Source organism: Bidens hawaiensis, unplaced genomic scaffold, assembly GCF_021521415.1.
Source record: "Bidens hawaiensis isolate Kalapana, Puna unplaced genomic scaffold, B.hawaiensis_p1.1 tig00000905_1, whole genome shotgun sequence".
Lineage (NCBI taxonomy): Eukaryota > Viridiplantae > Streptophyta > Magnoliopsida > Asterales > Asteraceae > Bidens > Bidens hawaiensis.
This window is the reverse complement of record NW_027491053.1, coordinates 1601947-1619794: the sequence shown is the minus strand read 5'-3', so window position 1 is coordinate 1619794 and position 17848 is coordinate 1601947. Positions and strand designations below refer to the sequence as shown.

General features: G+C 35.5%; 1 protein-coding gene across 2 annotated transcripts; it reads right to left on the bottom strand.

The window, feature by feature from the left end:
* Positions 1–3078: 3078 nt before the first annotated feature.
* LOC143547984 (serine/threonine-protein kinase AFC3-like) lies at positions 3079–7025 on the bottom strand. 2 transcript variants are annotated; one of them, XM_077039266.1, is made up of 12 exons: positions 6951–7025; positions 6175–6201; positions 5934–6087; positions 5773–5821; positions 5494–5608; positions 5315–5406; positions 5093–5240; positions 4849–4913; positions 4649–4746; positions 3671–3773; positions 3427–3591; positions 3079–3240 (listed from the first exon to the last, which is right to left on the bottom strand). In XM_077039266.1, exons 2-11 carry the CDS (start codon positions 6182–6184, stop codon positions 3445–3447), a joined length of 981 nt encoding a protein of 326 aa, XP_076895381.1. In that variant the 5' UTR covers positions 6185–6201; positions 6951–7025; the 3' UTR covers positions 3079–3240; positions 3427–3444. The 2 variants fall into 2 exon arrangements, with proteins under 2 accessions (XP_076895381.1, XP_076895386.1); XM_077039271.1 differs by having other exon boundaries at positions 3080–3240; positions 5934–6095; positions 6951–7009.
* Between the last annotated feature and the right edge of the window lie 10823 nt (positions 7026–17848).

Genomic DNA, 17848 nt, shown 5'->3' with positions numbered 1-17848 from the left:
AGGCTGTCGAAATTGGCCTGCCTCAGTTTGCAGGGGATCTCATCCCACTTCTTCACTGCTTTAGTCCTCCCTACCTCCTCCGATGAGGCCTCAGCAGCCCTCTTCCCCTTGCCGGTCTTCTTCAAAGTTGACATTACTAGCGATTTAACACGGCGATTGTTGGGGGAGATTGTGTTGTCTGAGCTATCAGACATACAACTGTGAAAACGGACGAAGAATGCTTCTGAAGAACAGAGATCTGGAAGCAGAACAAAGGTAATCGGAACAGAATGAAAGAAAGAAAAGAGCTCTGAATCAACAAGAAGATGAAGAATAAAAACTCCAAGGGCTTGCTTTTATAGGCCCAGGAGAGAGAAATTTTGGTACTGATCGGACTTCACGCGCCCCCACTAACAGGTGTAAGCCAACGCGAGCGCGACACGTGTCCCTGACACTGTGTGAGGGGACACGGAAAGAAATGATACAGCTGCCAGAGTTCACGCGCCACCACTCGCAGGAACGGACCAATGCGAGCGCGACACGTGTTCCTGACACTCTGTGAGGGGACACGAAAGGCAACTGTAGCACCTCGAGCACACGAAAGGTCTGACACGTCTCCATCACTGACGCATGTCAGCAACAACCAACCACGTACAGGGACGATTCGCTTTCAACCAAAAGGATAGAATGTCGCGCAACGATGAATGATAAAAAAAAAAAACCCTACTAAAAGAGCAAACTATTAAGTCTAATATCTATCTTACCTCGCTCGCGCGAGACAAGACACACATTAGACTGGGGGGGCTTGAAGAGGTATGTACCCGCCTCAACACCAAGCGAGGCGGGTCAACCCACAAGATACAGACAAGAGACTTGAAATCAAGATATTATGAAGGCACAAAGCCAAAACCTATGCGCATGGCGCATATCACGTATGCTCACACATATCACATATGCTCATGCATCACATGCTCAGGCATCACATGCTCATGCATCACATATGCTCACGCATCACATATGCTCACGCACATCACATATGCTCACGCACATCACATGCTCACGCATATCACATCTGCGCGTGGCGCATCCGTGCGTGGCGCATATCACATGCTTGTGCATATCACATCTGCGCATGAAACATCTGCGCGTGAGAATAAAGAGAAGACCTCGCGCATCCTCAGGATAGGCGTATATCACACATGCACATAATCAACCTCGTCCTTATCCAAATCAGGATTAGGGCAACCTTGATTGTGCACGTCAGACAACCTTCCAGAAGGTATCTTTTTAAGGAATAAGAATATGCTGATGTTGACAGCTGCCAAATGAAAGGTGGACAACTCAGCATAACCCATGTGCTACCACGTGATTATAACCAATGAAAAAGCACCAGGTGTCCCCAAGGACACGTGGCGCAAATCAATTGGAGGAGGCCAACAAAACCCTAATTGGGTCTGAGCCCAATCAGTGGAAACCCTAGCACTATAAATACCACATCAACTCCACAAGGAGAGGACATCCGATCACATCCAATTACAGAGTATTCAGCTATCAAACAATACACTCCATTTCCTTACTCTCATATTATTATCTTCTCCTACAAACACTTATTCTCACACCGGAGGGTTACCCCAAATAGGACCCCTCTGTCCCTTTCTGAGGGGTAAGTTGACGGTGCTGTTCATTTTGTAGGTGGAAGAACCCAGATCCCAGAGATCCATCGGTGAAAAAGCATAATCACACCCGAGGAAAGTAGATCGTCTACCAGTGAGTCGATCCACGTTTCTTCACTTCCCTCTCCTGTTTGGACTAAGAAAGTGAAAAAGGTTGCATGGTAGCTGACAGATTAATTATGGTGGAGGGTGAGATTTGTAGCATGTTGAGAATTGAGGCAACTCCTTATGTTATGCAAAGAGGTGCTTCTAGTTGGTGGTAGTGACAAGGTTCTAGTTCTCTGCTTCTCGCTTGAAAAAATTAAAGAGTTGAGTTGTAACCTGCCTGACTACACATTCGTGTGGAATAATTGGGTTCCTGGAAAATTGGGTAGTTTGGCTCGGAGGGCGGAGCTAGATAGAGTTCCGGTTTTATCTTTGTTGGCAAAACATAATTTTTTTTCTTGGTTTGGTAGTTTGTCCGGTGTGTGGTGATATGGAGGAGGCGTCCGAACATGTCTTCTTTTCATGCGGTTTGGCTCAGGCGACTTGGCAAGCGGTGTCAATTTGGTGTAAAGTTCCAAATATATTCGCGTTTAGTATCGGGATATCCTTAAGCTATACAAGTTTACTAAGTTCCCGAGGAGAAAGGCAAAGGTGTTCCATGCGGTTTGTCTAGTGTCATTATGGTGCTTATGGAAGACACGGAATGATGTGGTGTTTAACGGTTTGGCGGTTTCCGTGGAAAACGTGGTAGGGGACATAAAAGCATTAAGCTTCCTTTGGGTTAAACATAGATCGGGTGGGACGCATTTTACATGGGAGGATTGGTGTAGGTTCAAAGTGTAGCTAGTGTGGTTATTTTCGGTTGGGTTGCGTTATGTTTATGTTGGTGGTCCCTAGGCCGTGGACTAGTTTCTGGCTAGACTCGGTCTTTTGTAAACTTGTTTAAAATTATTATATTATATTTAGTTGGCCGTTCAAAAAAAAATACTTTTGTAAACTTGTTTAAAATTATTATATTATATTTAGTTGGTCGTTCAAAAAAATACCGTATCTAGTATTCATAAACGTAAATGAATGAGAAGCAGCTTATCAGTGTTTACTTAGTACGAACTTTACTTGTTCATGTTGTTTAACAAACGAACAATAACAGTTCTCCAAACAATCTATTAGTTCAGAATTGCCACTAAATTATTTTTTTTTACTTTTTATATTTCTTTATTAAATACAAGTAGTTCATTATCAATATATAATTCTACTAATAAGTAATAACTAATACATTAAATACTATCTAAACATTAAAACATAAACCAAAGGTTTCTGAAACCTACAAAACAAGCATTGTGAATACTCAAATTGTGCAACATATAAGTTCAGAATTGCATTATATTATTCTGTGAACACAGTAAACATAAAACAACGTTTTCTGAAACCTACAAAAATAAACAGCACAAGCACCGGTGCAAACACAACCGCAACAAAATCATTTTCAAAACCAGGAACATGTCTATGTGCACGCCGCAAGATCACCTTGTTTCCATCCTTCTTTTGTCCACGTCATCATAAATGCTCTGAAGCTCATCTGCAGTCGCAGTATCATAGGGACCTGCAACTGCCAAAGTTATAAGGTCAATGATATTAATATAGATTCATAACCACTAACGGGTTGCATTCAGAAAAAACTTGTCTTATTATTAATAACTTTTGTATATCATACTTAACTAAAATTAAAACTAAAACAAAATTTAAAAACAAAACAAAACAAAACAATGTTTATGGGTCCAACCAGTACCAGAAAACTGTTGCCAGCTTATGCAGGGCTGTATCTGAAGAACGGATGATCAAGAGCTTCTTGAGCAGTGAGACGATCTGAAGGATCAAACTTTAATAAACCGTGCAGCAGATCAATAAAAGACGATCTTGACCCTCCAACTGACACACACTGTGATATCAGATTCTACATTATAAAAAACAGTGTCAGTTGATCTGTATATATATTTGTAATATTTATAAAAAGAAAGCTAGTAAATGAGAACCTTGAGGCGATCTAGCTTCCTTACTGCTCTAATACTCTCTCTAGAGACCGCACCTTCAGGCCAGTTTAACCTTGATCTTCTGAAGTATTTTTCCGCATCCCGACTGTAGTAATAAATAATTTGAAAAAAAAACAACCCAAATAATAACAGAGTCCTGCAAAATTGGTTCTCTATTTAAAAAACATTTAATGATTACTTGAGACATAATTTCCATTTTGTTTTGTTTTACTTCTTACATTGATTTTCTAGAGAAAAGTATTTATAATTTGTTAACAAAAAATATAATAAATTAATGTTTATAGAACTAGGTAGTCCAGTCAACGAACCAAACGTACAATGAACTGTTCAGCACTTCAGCAGTAAGTTCGTTTATGATTGTTTAGCTGTTTGGTAGCCTCTTAATGATTCCATTAAGAGGCTACCTCCAAATCGGTTAGAGGTATGGTGTGTTTGGTTCACTTAAAAAACACCTCTTAATGGCTCTTAATGGGTAAGTTTCTGAACCATACTGAACCATTCATACGCTACCTCGTAATCTGTCAAGCCTCTTAGTGGTACAGCACAAGACTTCCAAAGTGCCAAACAGCCGCTTAGTAAACAAACAATCACGAACAAATTTTTTGTTCATTTCAACAAAATAACATGAACACACATCTCATTCGTTCATTCATATTGTTTAGGTTTTGTTTGTGTATATTAGAACTTTTAGGCCCATTACAACTTAGTGTAGTTTTAACGAATTTTTAGGCCCAACTAATTTATGTACACATTCACATAAATTGCTGTTCGCGCAACTATGTTTTTTCTTTTATGTTAGTTCATGTATGTTTGTGAATTGTTATTGGTTTGTTTATACTATTGAGAAAACGAACATAGACGAACATAAACAAGAAACCTATTCATTTAATTGTTTGTGTCCGATCGTTTGATCAGTTAAAGTTAAAACAATTTGTTTACAGGCCAAAAAATAGTTCTTACTTTGCTCTAAGAATCATATGCTCTGGTAAAGGTCCCAATACCCTCTCCAACATTGCCAAATGTTCTAAATTCTCATGAGTCTGAAACAAAGCTTCACCCTGAAAAATTAAAATAATATTTTATAAATACCATATAAAAATGTAGTATTTCAATTTAAACCACGTGGCCTAAAACATAAAGTAAAAAGAATAAAGGCAAACCGAGCATAATTCAACAAGTATACAACCAACACTCCACATATCGCACGGGTAGCTCCATCCAAGCCCTGAAATAATAATAAACACAATGATAAGAAAATCGAAAGAGAATCTTAACAGTGTTTTTGCACATGAAATGATGAAAACTCAAATCTACTCCATATATTCGCAGGTTTAAGAATATAAACTTATGGATTAAGTTTACAAACTACAAACATCAATCAAATGAACTCATATGACATGTCACCTAGAATAACTTCAGGTGCTCGGTAGTGTCTTGTAGAAACAATGGAGCTATGATTTTCATTATCATAAGCAGTACTGCCAAAATCAATCAACTTAATCTCACTCGATTTTGGCAGCCATCTATAACTAATTTCACCCTGTGAACTTCTCTGCAGTATTTGAAAAACTTATTTAAAACTTTAACCAATCTGGGTCCAACCTTAAAAGTCAAAAGGTCAACTACCTTGTACCCAGGAAGCTTTAAATAATCAGAAGATACAAGAAGTATATTTTCCGGCTTCAGATCAGTATGGATTAAGTGTAAACTATGCATATCTGCCAATTATAATAACATATAACAAAAACATTACCCAAAAAGATTGTAATAATTTCATTTTTAGGGTTATAAATAAATCTACACACATGCTACAGACTCCAAAAGCTGACGTCCAATTTCCCGAACAAGATCCATAGGAAATGGTGAGTATTTATTTCTCTTTAAGAAATCAAATAAACTCGGTCCAAGCTTCTCAAAAACCTGATTTATATAGCAATTAGCCCCAAATTTGTAACTTAATAGTAACTAAAAGCCTCATCAACAAACAGAGAATAACAAAATGAGTGAACAAATTGAAACAGAGAATAACAAAATAAGTGAACATATTGGGAATTAGAGGATAAGACAGTCATTGAGACACTTACTATGCATATATGATTGTGATAATCAAACCAATTCCTGATTTGCACACATCTGCACAAACAAAGGAACAAAAGTTTAGACAATAATAATAATAATAATAATAATAATAATAATAATATAACATAATAAGTTTTCAATACATAAACTATGAAATGTGACATACAGTGATCTGCCTTTAGCGTTCTTAGCAAGTTGTTCAAGCACATCAACTTCAATCATTGCAGCATCGCGATACTTTCTTATGCTTCTGACGACTTTGATTGCTACATATTCACGGGTTTGGCGATCCCAACATTCCAAAACTCGACCAAATGTGCCTACAGCACTAGCAATTTGCTGATATCCACAAAAGAAGAGTGATAAAAATATAAGATTTTGCAGACATGGGACACTTTACTACTAACCTTCACCCATCTTGCTTAGTATTTTATCTGCACGATACAATTAACAAAAATCCAACTGTTAGTTGCTGCATAAAACATAAAGAAAACAAGCACAACAGATTAGTAATTCAGGTCCCATATTGTTTTCTTGTATTTCCTAAGTATATACTAGTCACAGTATTTATCATACCAGCACTTAAATAGCGTTTTCTTTCCTTTGCAATTCTTAATAGGTAAGACTGTAAACGAACCAAATGTTCAGTGAAAAAATCATGAACTGTTTGTCAGGAAGTTCGTTTATTTAATAATTGAACGAACACGAACACATGTGTTTTTTGTGAATGTTCGTTTACGTTCATTCATTTAAATTCATTTCTGTTCGATCGTTTACATTTATTTATGTTTGTCTGTTGGTTTACGTTCATTCGTTTAGGCTGCTAACGAATGAACATAAACGAACATGAACACGCTCATTTTGTTAAAGAACAAACACAAACAAGAAAACGCCGTTCGTTTGATTGCTCGTGTTCGATCGTTTATTCAGTTAAGGTTATACAAACAAACACGGAGATGCCCTGTTGAGCGAACGCATAAATCGAATACCATACTGATTTTGTCAATTCAGTACTAGTATCATTAAAATGCATAGGTGCGGGTAATAGGTAAAAATGCTAATCCCTAGTTTTTAGCTTCAAATGATTAATTTGAAACTTTTCATCCATGTAATAATATTGCACTAATACAATTAATAATAATAATAATAATAATAATAATATTAAAAAGGCAAAAAAACTGACATCTTGGAGTAAGATTGTCCCCCAAAGTATACGTATAATGTCCCTCTCGATCATCCTCTCGTTTCGGTACTTGTGCCTCCTGCAAAGAAAGAAAACCACAAAATAAGCCTAACAGCAACATGAATCGATTATTAGAATTCATAAGCCTAACTAGCCTGTGGTTGTTCGATTGGTGACGCAATACGGCGTCGTTTGGTGTTGCGTTGCTGCTGCTGCTGTTCAATCATAATTTATGAGTTAGTTCTGAAGAATCAATTGGAACACTCAGTTCCACTGCGATCAAAAAAGAGTGTGAATTGGATTATTATTATTATTATTATAACAAGGAAGGATTATTTTGTTTTCTGTAATAGGTAATTTGTTTGTGAAGTAAGTTTTAAGTTAGGGTTTGTAACGCATCAGAGAGAGAGAGTGAATTAGGGCTTGTGGATGGAGACACAATTTTGCACCGTCTCTCGTAGTTGGATGGATGACGTAAACTGTTCTTTTGGGCTGTCGGATTATTATTGGGCCATATATAAAAGACTCTTGTTATGCATCTATTAAGTTAGGGGCTGTTTAGTACATGCTGAACCATTAAGTGTTGAACCAGTAAGAGATCTGAATGGTTAAGAGAGTCTGAGCCAGTAAGATCTGAATAAGTTAAAGTCTGTTTGGTTGGACATCTGAATAACTATCAAAATGACTATCTTACCCCTCAGAATTATTTTATGCCAAATGAATGTATCAGTTTGGTTTGAACTTTGAACGATATATAATTATAAAAAGAATTGATCATGAACTCGCATGGAGCCCTTTTTATGTTTAGATTTTGTAAAGTACACGACTAGTCGAGAGTGGACATCTTTTTATGTTTTTTATCCTTTTCATAATTTAGATTCTTTTTATGAGACCTTATGTGCATACTCTCATACTAGTAGGAACTCGTGCGATGCAACAACAGAGACAATTTGCAACACATTACTTGTTTCAATTAGTTTGTCAATCGTTACGCTACATACAAAACAGTGTGCATAATTCCAATCATTAAACAAATCAATGTCATAACTAGTTTCAAAATCACATCCATTGTCGAAACTTTAAACCACCCCTGCATCCATTTCTTCTGCACAACATTGTTCCTTTGCAAAACCCATGTTCTCACATCATCATCCTGCATTAAACAATGGCGAATTGGTAAGAAATTCTCCTTGTTTTGCATCTACTTAAAGAAAGAGTTCAGTGACATGCTGCCGATACCGTTTGCAACTTCGCATCCGTTAAAGCCTTAAACTCGTCTGAAAAGGTAGAAAAAGAAAACCCATATGAGTAAACTTCAATGCCTAAGCAAAAATGAAATTTAAAATTCAAAAACAATTAAATATTAATAATTCACTCAGTAAATCTTAACAATTTAAGCTTTACAACTAAGTGAAGCTTCGGTTTTAACATCTTAACTAATTTATTTTAATAGCCATATTTTGATGGAAATGCCACCATCGTTCACCAACCCATTTACTACCAAAAGTCAAAACTAAACTTTTTATAAAATAATATGCCAATAAATAAATAAATAAAAATAAAGGAATCAAACTAAAATAACGAGTAACTAAAGACGCCGAAAGCAATCTGCAAAGAACGCTTTAAACATCACTTAAGACCCAAAATGAAGGTCAATACGATCAGTGAACTTTAAACAAAAGGTTGTCACACATAATAGATACGTTAAGCTATAAAAACCATACCTAAGATTCCAGTAACTAAAGACGCCGAAAGCAATCCGCAAAGCCTAAAAACTAAGACACCAAAAAAAAAGAAAACAGAAAAAACCGTTAAATTGTGCACCGCTAAAATAAAATCGACCTTCTAACAATAACCTGCCCCGTGAGAAACATTAAAGGCTAAAACACATGTACAACAGAAAATATGAAAGCAAACTTCTTATAATTGGCAGCCTATCAACCAACTATACACAAGCCCAGACATGCAACAACTTTGGAGCAAATAAGTCAAAACTTGAAATTGTGACCTAATGTCAATACTGCAACGAAAGATTAAAAAAACAAACATATCACCCCAAAAACTCAACATGCACATCAAAAACCTAAAAAAATGCAATTTTTAAGCAACATATGAAATCTACTAAATCTTTAATTGGACCCATGACTACAGCAGCAAAGAGAGAAATTCCAACTGCACCACAATAGATGACGAGGAATCAACGCAGTCGCAACAAAAAAAGGAAGACAACAGATGGACCAGAAACTGACCTGAGAGCTTGTTCAATTCCGATTGCATGTGGTTCTGACCATTACTTCAGCTGATTAAAAGTAAACAGTTAGTAGAAAATGACGTGACTAATACACGTGTTAGAAACCTAAAACCAATTCGTGTTCAAACATACAATAAACATGCAAAGAGTTCCACAACGAAGTCGTTTCGAACCTGCGCATAGCAATAATAAACCTAAAAAAATTAGTAAACAAAAAATAAATAACCTAACTGGACAGAAATAACACCAAAATAAAAGCCTGAGTGTCCAGACACTCGAACACTGACAAATAACTACCATCTAATCTAAACAACAACCCATAACAACCACCAAGCCAAGACTAAATTTATGTTAAGATTCGAAACTGTTTATTATATACTAACAAATATTACCATCTTATCTAAAAAACAACCCATAACAACCATCAAGCCAAGATTAAATTTATGTTAAGACTCAAAACTGTTTATTATATACCAACAAATATTACCATCTTATCTAAACAACAACCCATAACAACCACCAAGCCAAGACTAAATTTATGTTAAGATTCGAAACTGTTTATTATATTCTAACAAATATTCTAAAAACCCATTTTGTGCGCCAACCTTGGGAATTATATCAATTAGATAATGCATAAACCATATAATAATTAGTACTTTTTTAAATAATATGACTTAATCATAGTTGATAAACTTATTAATCATTTTAAAAAAAGAACATAAATTTAGATAAAAATGGTATAGCTCAACCCAACTTGACCCGTTTACTGACCGCCCATGTTACCACTTCTAATTATACCGTATGCATTTTGACAGAAATAAATAATCATGCAGAATGTGTTGCTCACATGAAGCATGTCCACTCGGGAAACTTTTATGGCCTTCTCTAACAACCTTGCAATCACCATGACATATAGCATTTCCCAGTTGATCATAAAGCTGAAGAAAACAACATGATCCTAGTACAAAAAACATTCAAGTATTTCAAAAAAAAAACAAAACAAAACAAATGTAACAAAACAACAATCTAAAAAGCAACATACGTCTTTTCCATCCGGAAAACACCGCCAGAAGAAGTCGGGCCGAGGCCTACAAACTGCATCCTTTATAGCATTTATATACACACAAACAAACAAATTACAAGCCCCAAGTGATAAAACAAGAAAATCAAACCCATAATCCAAACCTCCTTAGATTTACATAAAAATCTATCTTAATCAAGAATTACATTTATAAAAAAACAATCTTCAATCAATTTCTTCAAAACTGGGACAACCCCATATGATTAAACAAGAAACTAAACTCAACCCTAGATAATCGAAATCGATTAAACTGAATCTATTGAATCAAAACAATCAAAAAAAATGTATTAAATAGAATCATAAATTGAGTAATTCTATAACGATTGAGGATGGAAAAGAAATCAACTGAACCAGAAATACAAATTGGACCTGGTTATCAACGAGGATGTCACAGTTCGGGGATCGGCGGTGTTCGACTGTGAAGAATGGTGATGGAGATCGATGGTTAAGAAGGGGAGAGGAGCAGAGGTGAAGATGAAGATTGGTGGTGAAGGGCATCCTTGTCTCTGAATGATTCAACAAGTTTTCAAAGCTGGATGATTAAGAGGTATACTGATCGATCGATTAAGAGGTTTTGTTTAAACCAACCAAACATGCATGCATACATCTGAACAAATCAGTCCTTACCCTCTTAATGGCTCCATTCAGACTCAACCAAACACCCCCTAAGTACGCATGTAAACCAACACAAACAAGGGCATGCATATGTTCGTTTATTTAACTTTAACAAATACAAACATGAATACTTAATCATACATATTTGTGTTTGTGTTCATGTGTTTAAAAAATGAGCAGTGTTCTTGTTTTTCTATACTCGTTCGTTTAAAATCTAAACGAACAGCTCACTGCCTCACAGACATAAGTGAGCAAAGACAAGAAAATTAAACAAACATAAATTAACACACTTATATGAACACGGTTTAACATAAATGAACAGTTAGCGTTAATAACCATTTACTTGCATGTATAAAGTGTTTTTGATCTTCACAAACCGGGTTTAATAAACTCCCATTGCAAGTGTGGATATCGCTAGAGGCAAGCATCGGGTTCGTTCATCCACTACATCAGATTGTTCAATACTTAAACCACTTCGCTACAAAGGTTGTAGTTATTTAATATCATACCCGTATGTTACTTTTGATTTTTGCAAATGATTCAGAGTGAGAGGTTTTCAAATGTTTTGAACTTTTGCATATATCCATCGCTTTAAGGTTTTAAAACCGAAAATACAAAATGGATTTTATAGGAAAGATAGTGTCCATCTTTTATTGAACGAAAAAAAAATAGTTGATAAAAACTCAATGTTTTCTCTGTTTTTTTTCCCTATTTATCACTTTACAAGCATCTTTCTCTTGAAAGCAATGATGACTTTCTTTATAATCACCAAGGAGTTGACAATAGCAAGGCAATACACTTAATTCACTTTTTGAAATCATTTATTAGGATAATTTGTGGGAAATCTATCAACAGGCCAAGTTCGCATTCGATGACCGTCTTGAGTTTACCACCGTCGATGATCGTCAATAATATGTCGATGATAATCTCAAATTCATGGTTAGAGAAAGCCACCTAATCCATCATATAAAATTTTTGATTATATCTTAAAACCCACATAATGAGACAATTTATTATGGCAATGACACTTATATAAGTTCGGTTGTGTGCAATAACTCAAAGCCTAGAATGATTTTGGAAAACGGGACAAATGCAGTATGATAAGGGCATAATGGATACGCTGCTGGTACACCCTATATATAAGTGTCATTGCCATATTCACATTTATGGCGTCTTTCGGGTCATTCAAAGATCGATGTTCTTTATTTAATTATGTATTTATAGAATTTGTTAAAACTTTTAACAACTCCATGTACTAGTTGTTTTCTTTTAAATTTTTATTTTCATTTTAATTTCGGGACAAAATTTCTAAAAGTTGTGAATCCTGTAGCATTCGTTAATTTTCAACCCGAAAATCTGACCCGTTTTAAATTTTTGGTCTTGTTTTTATTTATTTATATATTTTTTAATGTTATTAATTAATCTCAATTTTCGTTTCATGTATTTTATGTGATCATTTCTATGCAATTATATTTTCACCACCCTTATAGTACTGCATGCTCATTTAAAACATTCATAATCAAGATAATTTATTCATGAAATTTTCCCATACAAATCGCTAGAATTATTCTTTGATTATTATTGTTACCATCTTTTCATATGTTAGTTTAACTAATAAAAAAAAGCCAATGAAGGTTTAATTAAATAAATTTATTGAAAGAGTTATACACTTTGAAAACCTTTTAAACCATTTTAATTTTTGTTTTTAATTATATTCAACATGATTAAATTCCATAAATTCTATAAACATAACAACTCTACAATTTCACTATAAAAAGAGAACTAATCCCTCCATCATTTTCACACCTCAAATGCATTCTTTTCTTAAACTTGAGAGCATTAGCAAGTAAATTTGCATTTTATAGCTTTTATTTTGATTTTACCTTGAATGTTCATACTTGTTCATGAGTTGTTCTTCGTGATCATGGTACTTTTATCATAAAAATCTTATATTGGTTTTAAGAATCATTATGATTATGGATATCCAAGATAAACACTTTGGTATTTCTAAATCTTTGATCAAACTTAGTTATTTTGCAATTACAAGCATGAATATATATATATATATATATATATATATATATATATATATATATAAATCGTATGATCCATTGATGATCATAAACTTTTACACGCTTTCTTTTAAATAAGATGATTTATACAAAGTTATTTTTATTTAATTTTTCTTTAAAATAGGACTAATATGCATATCTTTAAATAATTAATTATTGTTTATTTTTGTTCAACATGAGCTAGCATATATAATTTCGTTAAAATAATTCATGTAAAAGCCTTTAAACTAATCTAATCTAATTTAACTTTTAACTATACTATTAAAGCAACACAAGTTGTCCATATGGCATTTAACTAGGAACTCCACATAGGATGCCAAGTAAATATCATATCACTATTTTCTATTGTATTATGTGACCCATGACCCGTTTTTCTATTATAATCTATGACCCGTAAGTCTTTATAAAATTTTCAAAAATATATTATTGTGTGATACGGGTTTCGAACCCAAGAGCTCATGTTTCAAACCAAATGTGCTTACCAACTTCACTAAAATGGTAATTGTGTTTGATTTCTTGACTTCACATATATAAATGTGATTTCTCTTCAAGTATAAAACCAAATTTATATTTAATTGTTAACATTTTCATAATTCATAATATGACATTGTCTTCTCATATCTTTTTAGCACAACCATTTAAGATTGTTCATCGTTTCTCTCTTTATTTTAAAATATAATATATTTTTATTTATTTTCTTGTACTACAAAACCTTAGTCTTTGTAAATTTAGTTTTTAAATATGTGACAATATTTTGTTATAAATATCATTTTTATACACACAATATTTAATATAACAATATCGGTATTAATGTTTTATTTGAAGTAAATCAAATATCAATGTTTGGTTTTCAACTTAAAATTATAGTGCATAATATATCAAAAACTTAATAAAAAAAGTCATAAATAAAAATTATTATATGAAACAATTGAATTTACATATTACGTATAATATTTTTTTTATTTTTATTATATTTTTCACCCGTGTGGAACACGGGCTCTAACCTAGTTAATTAGTAAATTAACTTTATTATGTTACTAAAATAAAGCAAAACATTTCATCATAAATTGTTTTTAATCTTGTTATTTAAGCTTATATTAAAAAGATATAATTATGCATTTACAAATCATTACTCAACTAATAAATATCAAATGATTTATATAAACTTTAATTCATTTTAGTTCAACTCATTTTTAATCAAAATCTCTAAGTGTCAATTTGTCGTGGTTTCCTTTCCATTTAGACTTGTGTTAAAATCTAGCATACATATTACTTGTTTAGGATAATCCACCGTGATTCTCCCCCTTGTTTGTTCGACTCGTTCAAATATCATCCTCATTTTCGAGGTGAGTTTCTCACACCCCTGTTTTAACATTTTTACACTTTAAGGGTAGCATGTATATCATATTCAAGAATTTACTTAGTTATTCTTTATTCAAACTACAATTCGTATTATAGACTTGTGTGTTTAGTTGCTTACTTGCGTCGATTTCAATTTCAAGTGGTGGCTTTGATAAGTATGATCATACGCCCCCCCCCCCCCCCCCCGCCTTTGCACTCAGGACCATCGTGTTATGAGTGGAAAGGGACACCCGGTCCGAGTAAGTTGGTTGTTACCAACTGGAAAGGACCTTTGCGTGCGTTTATTTGAGTACGCTAGTTGTTACCAACTGGAAAGAACCTTGCTTGCGTTTTACACTTGTTCATAGAATTGTATGATTTTCTTTACGTATATATCAAACTTGTGTGGTTCTAACCAACTACTTGTTGTAACATTTGGTTTTTCCATTTTTATTTTATTTGTAAACGTTACCCGACCCGGTTCGTATTCAGGTGAATCTATCAATAAAAGATTTCCTTGGTTTAAATTATTTATCTTATAAATTTATTTAACTATCCAAGATATGCAAAACTAACCCTCAAACTAAACTTTAATCAAATTTTACATCACACATCAAAAAGCAAGGACTAGGTTGCAAATAATATTCAAATCTTCCTTCCCTTCTTCCTTCCTTCTTCACGCCGACAATACCCCCCCCCCCCCCCCGTTTCTTGAGCCACAATTAACGAGTATAATCAAGAATTGATCTTGCCATATCTTTTACTAACCCAAATAGCACCTCGCCGACACTCTAAACTGGGAAAAACGAATTAAAATCACGAGTAATTCGTTAGATTAACCCGCGGCTCAATCAATCTTGGAACCCTATAAATACAAAAGCATAATTCAATTAATCATGGATCTTATGAATCGCGTTTGTAAACCCTACCTCGACAAGTTCGTGATTGTTTTCATCGACGACATCTTGATATATTCTAAATCCGAGCACGAACACAAGGATCATTTGCGCGCCATTCTTGATTTGTTGCGGAAAGAACAACTTTATGCTAAATTCTCCAAATGCGAATTTTGGCTAAAGCAAGTTCAATTCTTGGGCCACATCGTCAACGACAAGGGTATTCACGTTGACCCCGCTAAAATCGAGGCCGTTAAAAATTGGAAAACCCCATCCTCTCCAACGGAGGTCTGCTCATTTCTTGGTTTAGCGGGATATTACCGTCGCTTCATCCGCAACTTTTCGAAGATTGCTTCACCCCTTACCGCACTAACCCACAAAGGGAAGGTCTATGAATGGGGTCCTGAACAAGAAAAAGCGTTTCAAACCTTAAAGGACATGCTTTGCAATGCTCCTATACTTGCTCTTCCCGAGGGCAACGGTGATTTTGTTGTATTTTGTGATGTTTCTATCCAAGGTCTCGGTTGCGTTCTTATGCAACGAGACAAGTTCATTGCTTACGCTTCACGTCAACTCAAGGTTCCCGAGAAAAATTACACGACGCACAATCTCGAACTTGGTGCGGTCGTGTTGGCCTTGAAAATTTGGAGACACTACCTTTATGGTACGAAATGTGTGGTTTTCACCGATCATAAGAGTTTGCAACACATATTCGACCAAAAGGATCTCAACATGAGACAAAGACGATGGGCCGAATTGTTAAGCGATTACGATTACGAGATTCGCTACCCCCCCGGAAAAACAAATGTCGTGGCCAATGCTCTTAGTCGTAAGAGTCACATTAAATCCGTCTTGCTCAATTGTGGCCCATGCAATTCGACCTTCAATACCGCATCTTCGACGCACAACACGTCTCCGTCACCGAAGGAAGTTTATACGACGAGATGTCGTGTGGCGCCGAACTCCAACTGGAAACCAAACGCAATGGTTTGCTTTATTATTTGAACCGTTTATAGGTTCCCGATCGTGACGGTCTTCGCACGTTCATCCTTGATGAAGCTCATAAGTCACGATACTCGATTCATCCCGGTGCGGATAAGATGTATGTCGATCTTCGTCCCATTTTTTGGTGGCCGGGAATGAAGAAAGATATCGCGATATATGTATCTAAATGGCTCACTTGTTCTAAGGTCAAGGCTAGCATCAAAAGCCGTTTGGCTTGCTCGAGCAACCACCGATCCCCGTTTGGAAATGGGAGGACATAGCTATGGATTTTGTCACCAAACTCCCCACTAATCAAAGCCGCAATGATAGTATTTGGTTAATTATTGATCGATTAACTAAGTCGGCTCATTTCATACCCATTCGAGAAAAGTTCACCGTGATTCAACTAGCTCAACTCTATGTCAAGAATATCATTTGTCGCCATGGAACACCGTTGACCATTATCTCCGATCGTGATGGTCGGTTTACCTCTCATTTTTGGAATTCGTTGCAAATTGCCTTGGGTACCCGTATCGATCTAAGCACCGTTTATCACCCGCAAACCGATGGTCAATCCGAGCGAACGATTCAAACGCTCGAAGATATGCTCCGCTCTTGTGTGCTAGATTTTGGTGGAAATTTGGATACTCACTTACCACTTGTTGAGTTTTCCCTATAATAATAGTTTCCACACTAGTATTGGCATGGCACCTTTTGAAGCTCTCTATGGTCGAAAATGTCGCTCCCCGAATTGTTGGAACGAGATTGGTGAATCGCAAATCACCGGTCCCGAGCTTGTTCAAGAAACTTCCGACCGGATTGCTCTTATTCGTCAAAATCTTATTGCCGCTCGTAGCCGTCAAAAGAGCTACGCCGACAAGCGCCGTAAACCCCTCGAGTTTAATGTTGGTGATCGAGTTCTCCTCAAAGTATCTCCTTGGAAGGGAGTCGTTCGTTTTGGTGAAAGAAACGAGTTATCTCCTCGTTTTGTTGGGCCATTTGAAATCATTGAAAGGGTTGGTTGAGTTGCTTACCGTCTCGATCTTCCTGAGGAACTCTCCAATGTTCATCCGACTTTTCACATTTCGAATCTCAAGAAGTGCTTAGCCGAAGGGAATCTCCACATACCCCTCGATGAAGTACAAATTGATGAATCTATGCGAGCGTAGCCGCATTCCGCTTGTTAAAGTTCGTTGGGAATCCAACGGGAAGACCAAATGGAAGCCAAGTATCCGCACCTCTTCATTACAGCTTAATCTCTAATTTTGGGACGAAATTTCCAAAAGTAGGGAATGCTGTAACATTTCGGTTTTTCCGTTTTTATTTCATTTGTAAACGTTACCTGACCCGGTTTGTATTCGGGTGAATCTATCAATAATAGATTTCCTTGGTTTAAATAATTTATCTTATATATTTATTTAACTATCCAAGATATGCAAAACTAACCCTCAAACTAAACTTTAATCAAATTTTGCATCACACATCAAAAAGCAAGGACTAGGTTGCAAATAATATTCAAATCTTCCTTCCCTTCTTCCTTCCTTCTTCACGCCGACAATACCCCCCCCCCCTCCATTTCTCGAGCCACAATTAATGAGTATAATCAAGGATTGATCTTGCCATATCTTTTACTAACCCAAATCGCACCTCACCGACAC

Excerpts from the sequence above, each read along its gene's own strand:
- LOC143547984 (XM_077039266.1), bottom strand. Across the intron at positions 4,914-5,092 it reads AGCACCTGAAGTTATTCTAG|GGCTTGGATGGAGCTACCCG; the intron begins GTGACATGTCAT and ends TTATTATTTCAG. Across the intron at positions 3,592-3,670 it reads GGAAGCTAGATCGCCTCAAG|AATCTGATATCACAGTGTGT; the intron begins GTTCTCATTTAC and ends TTTATAATGTAG.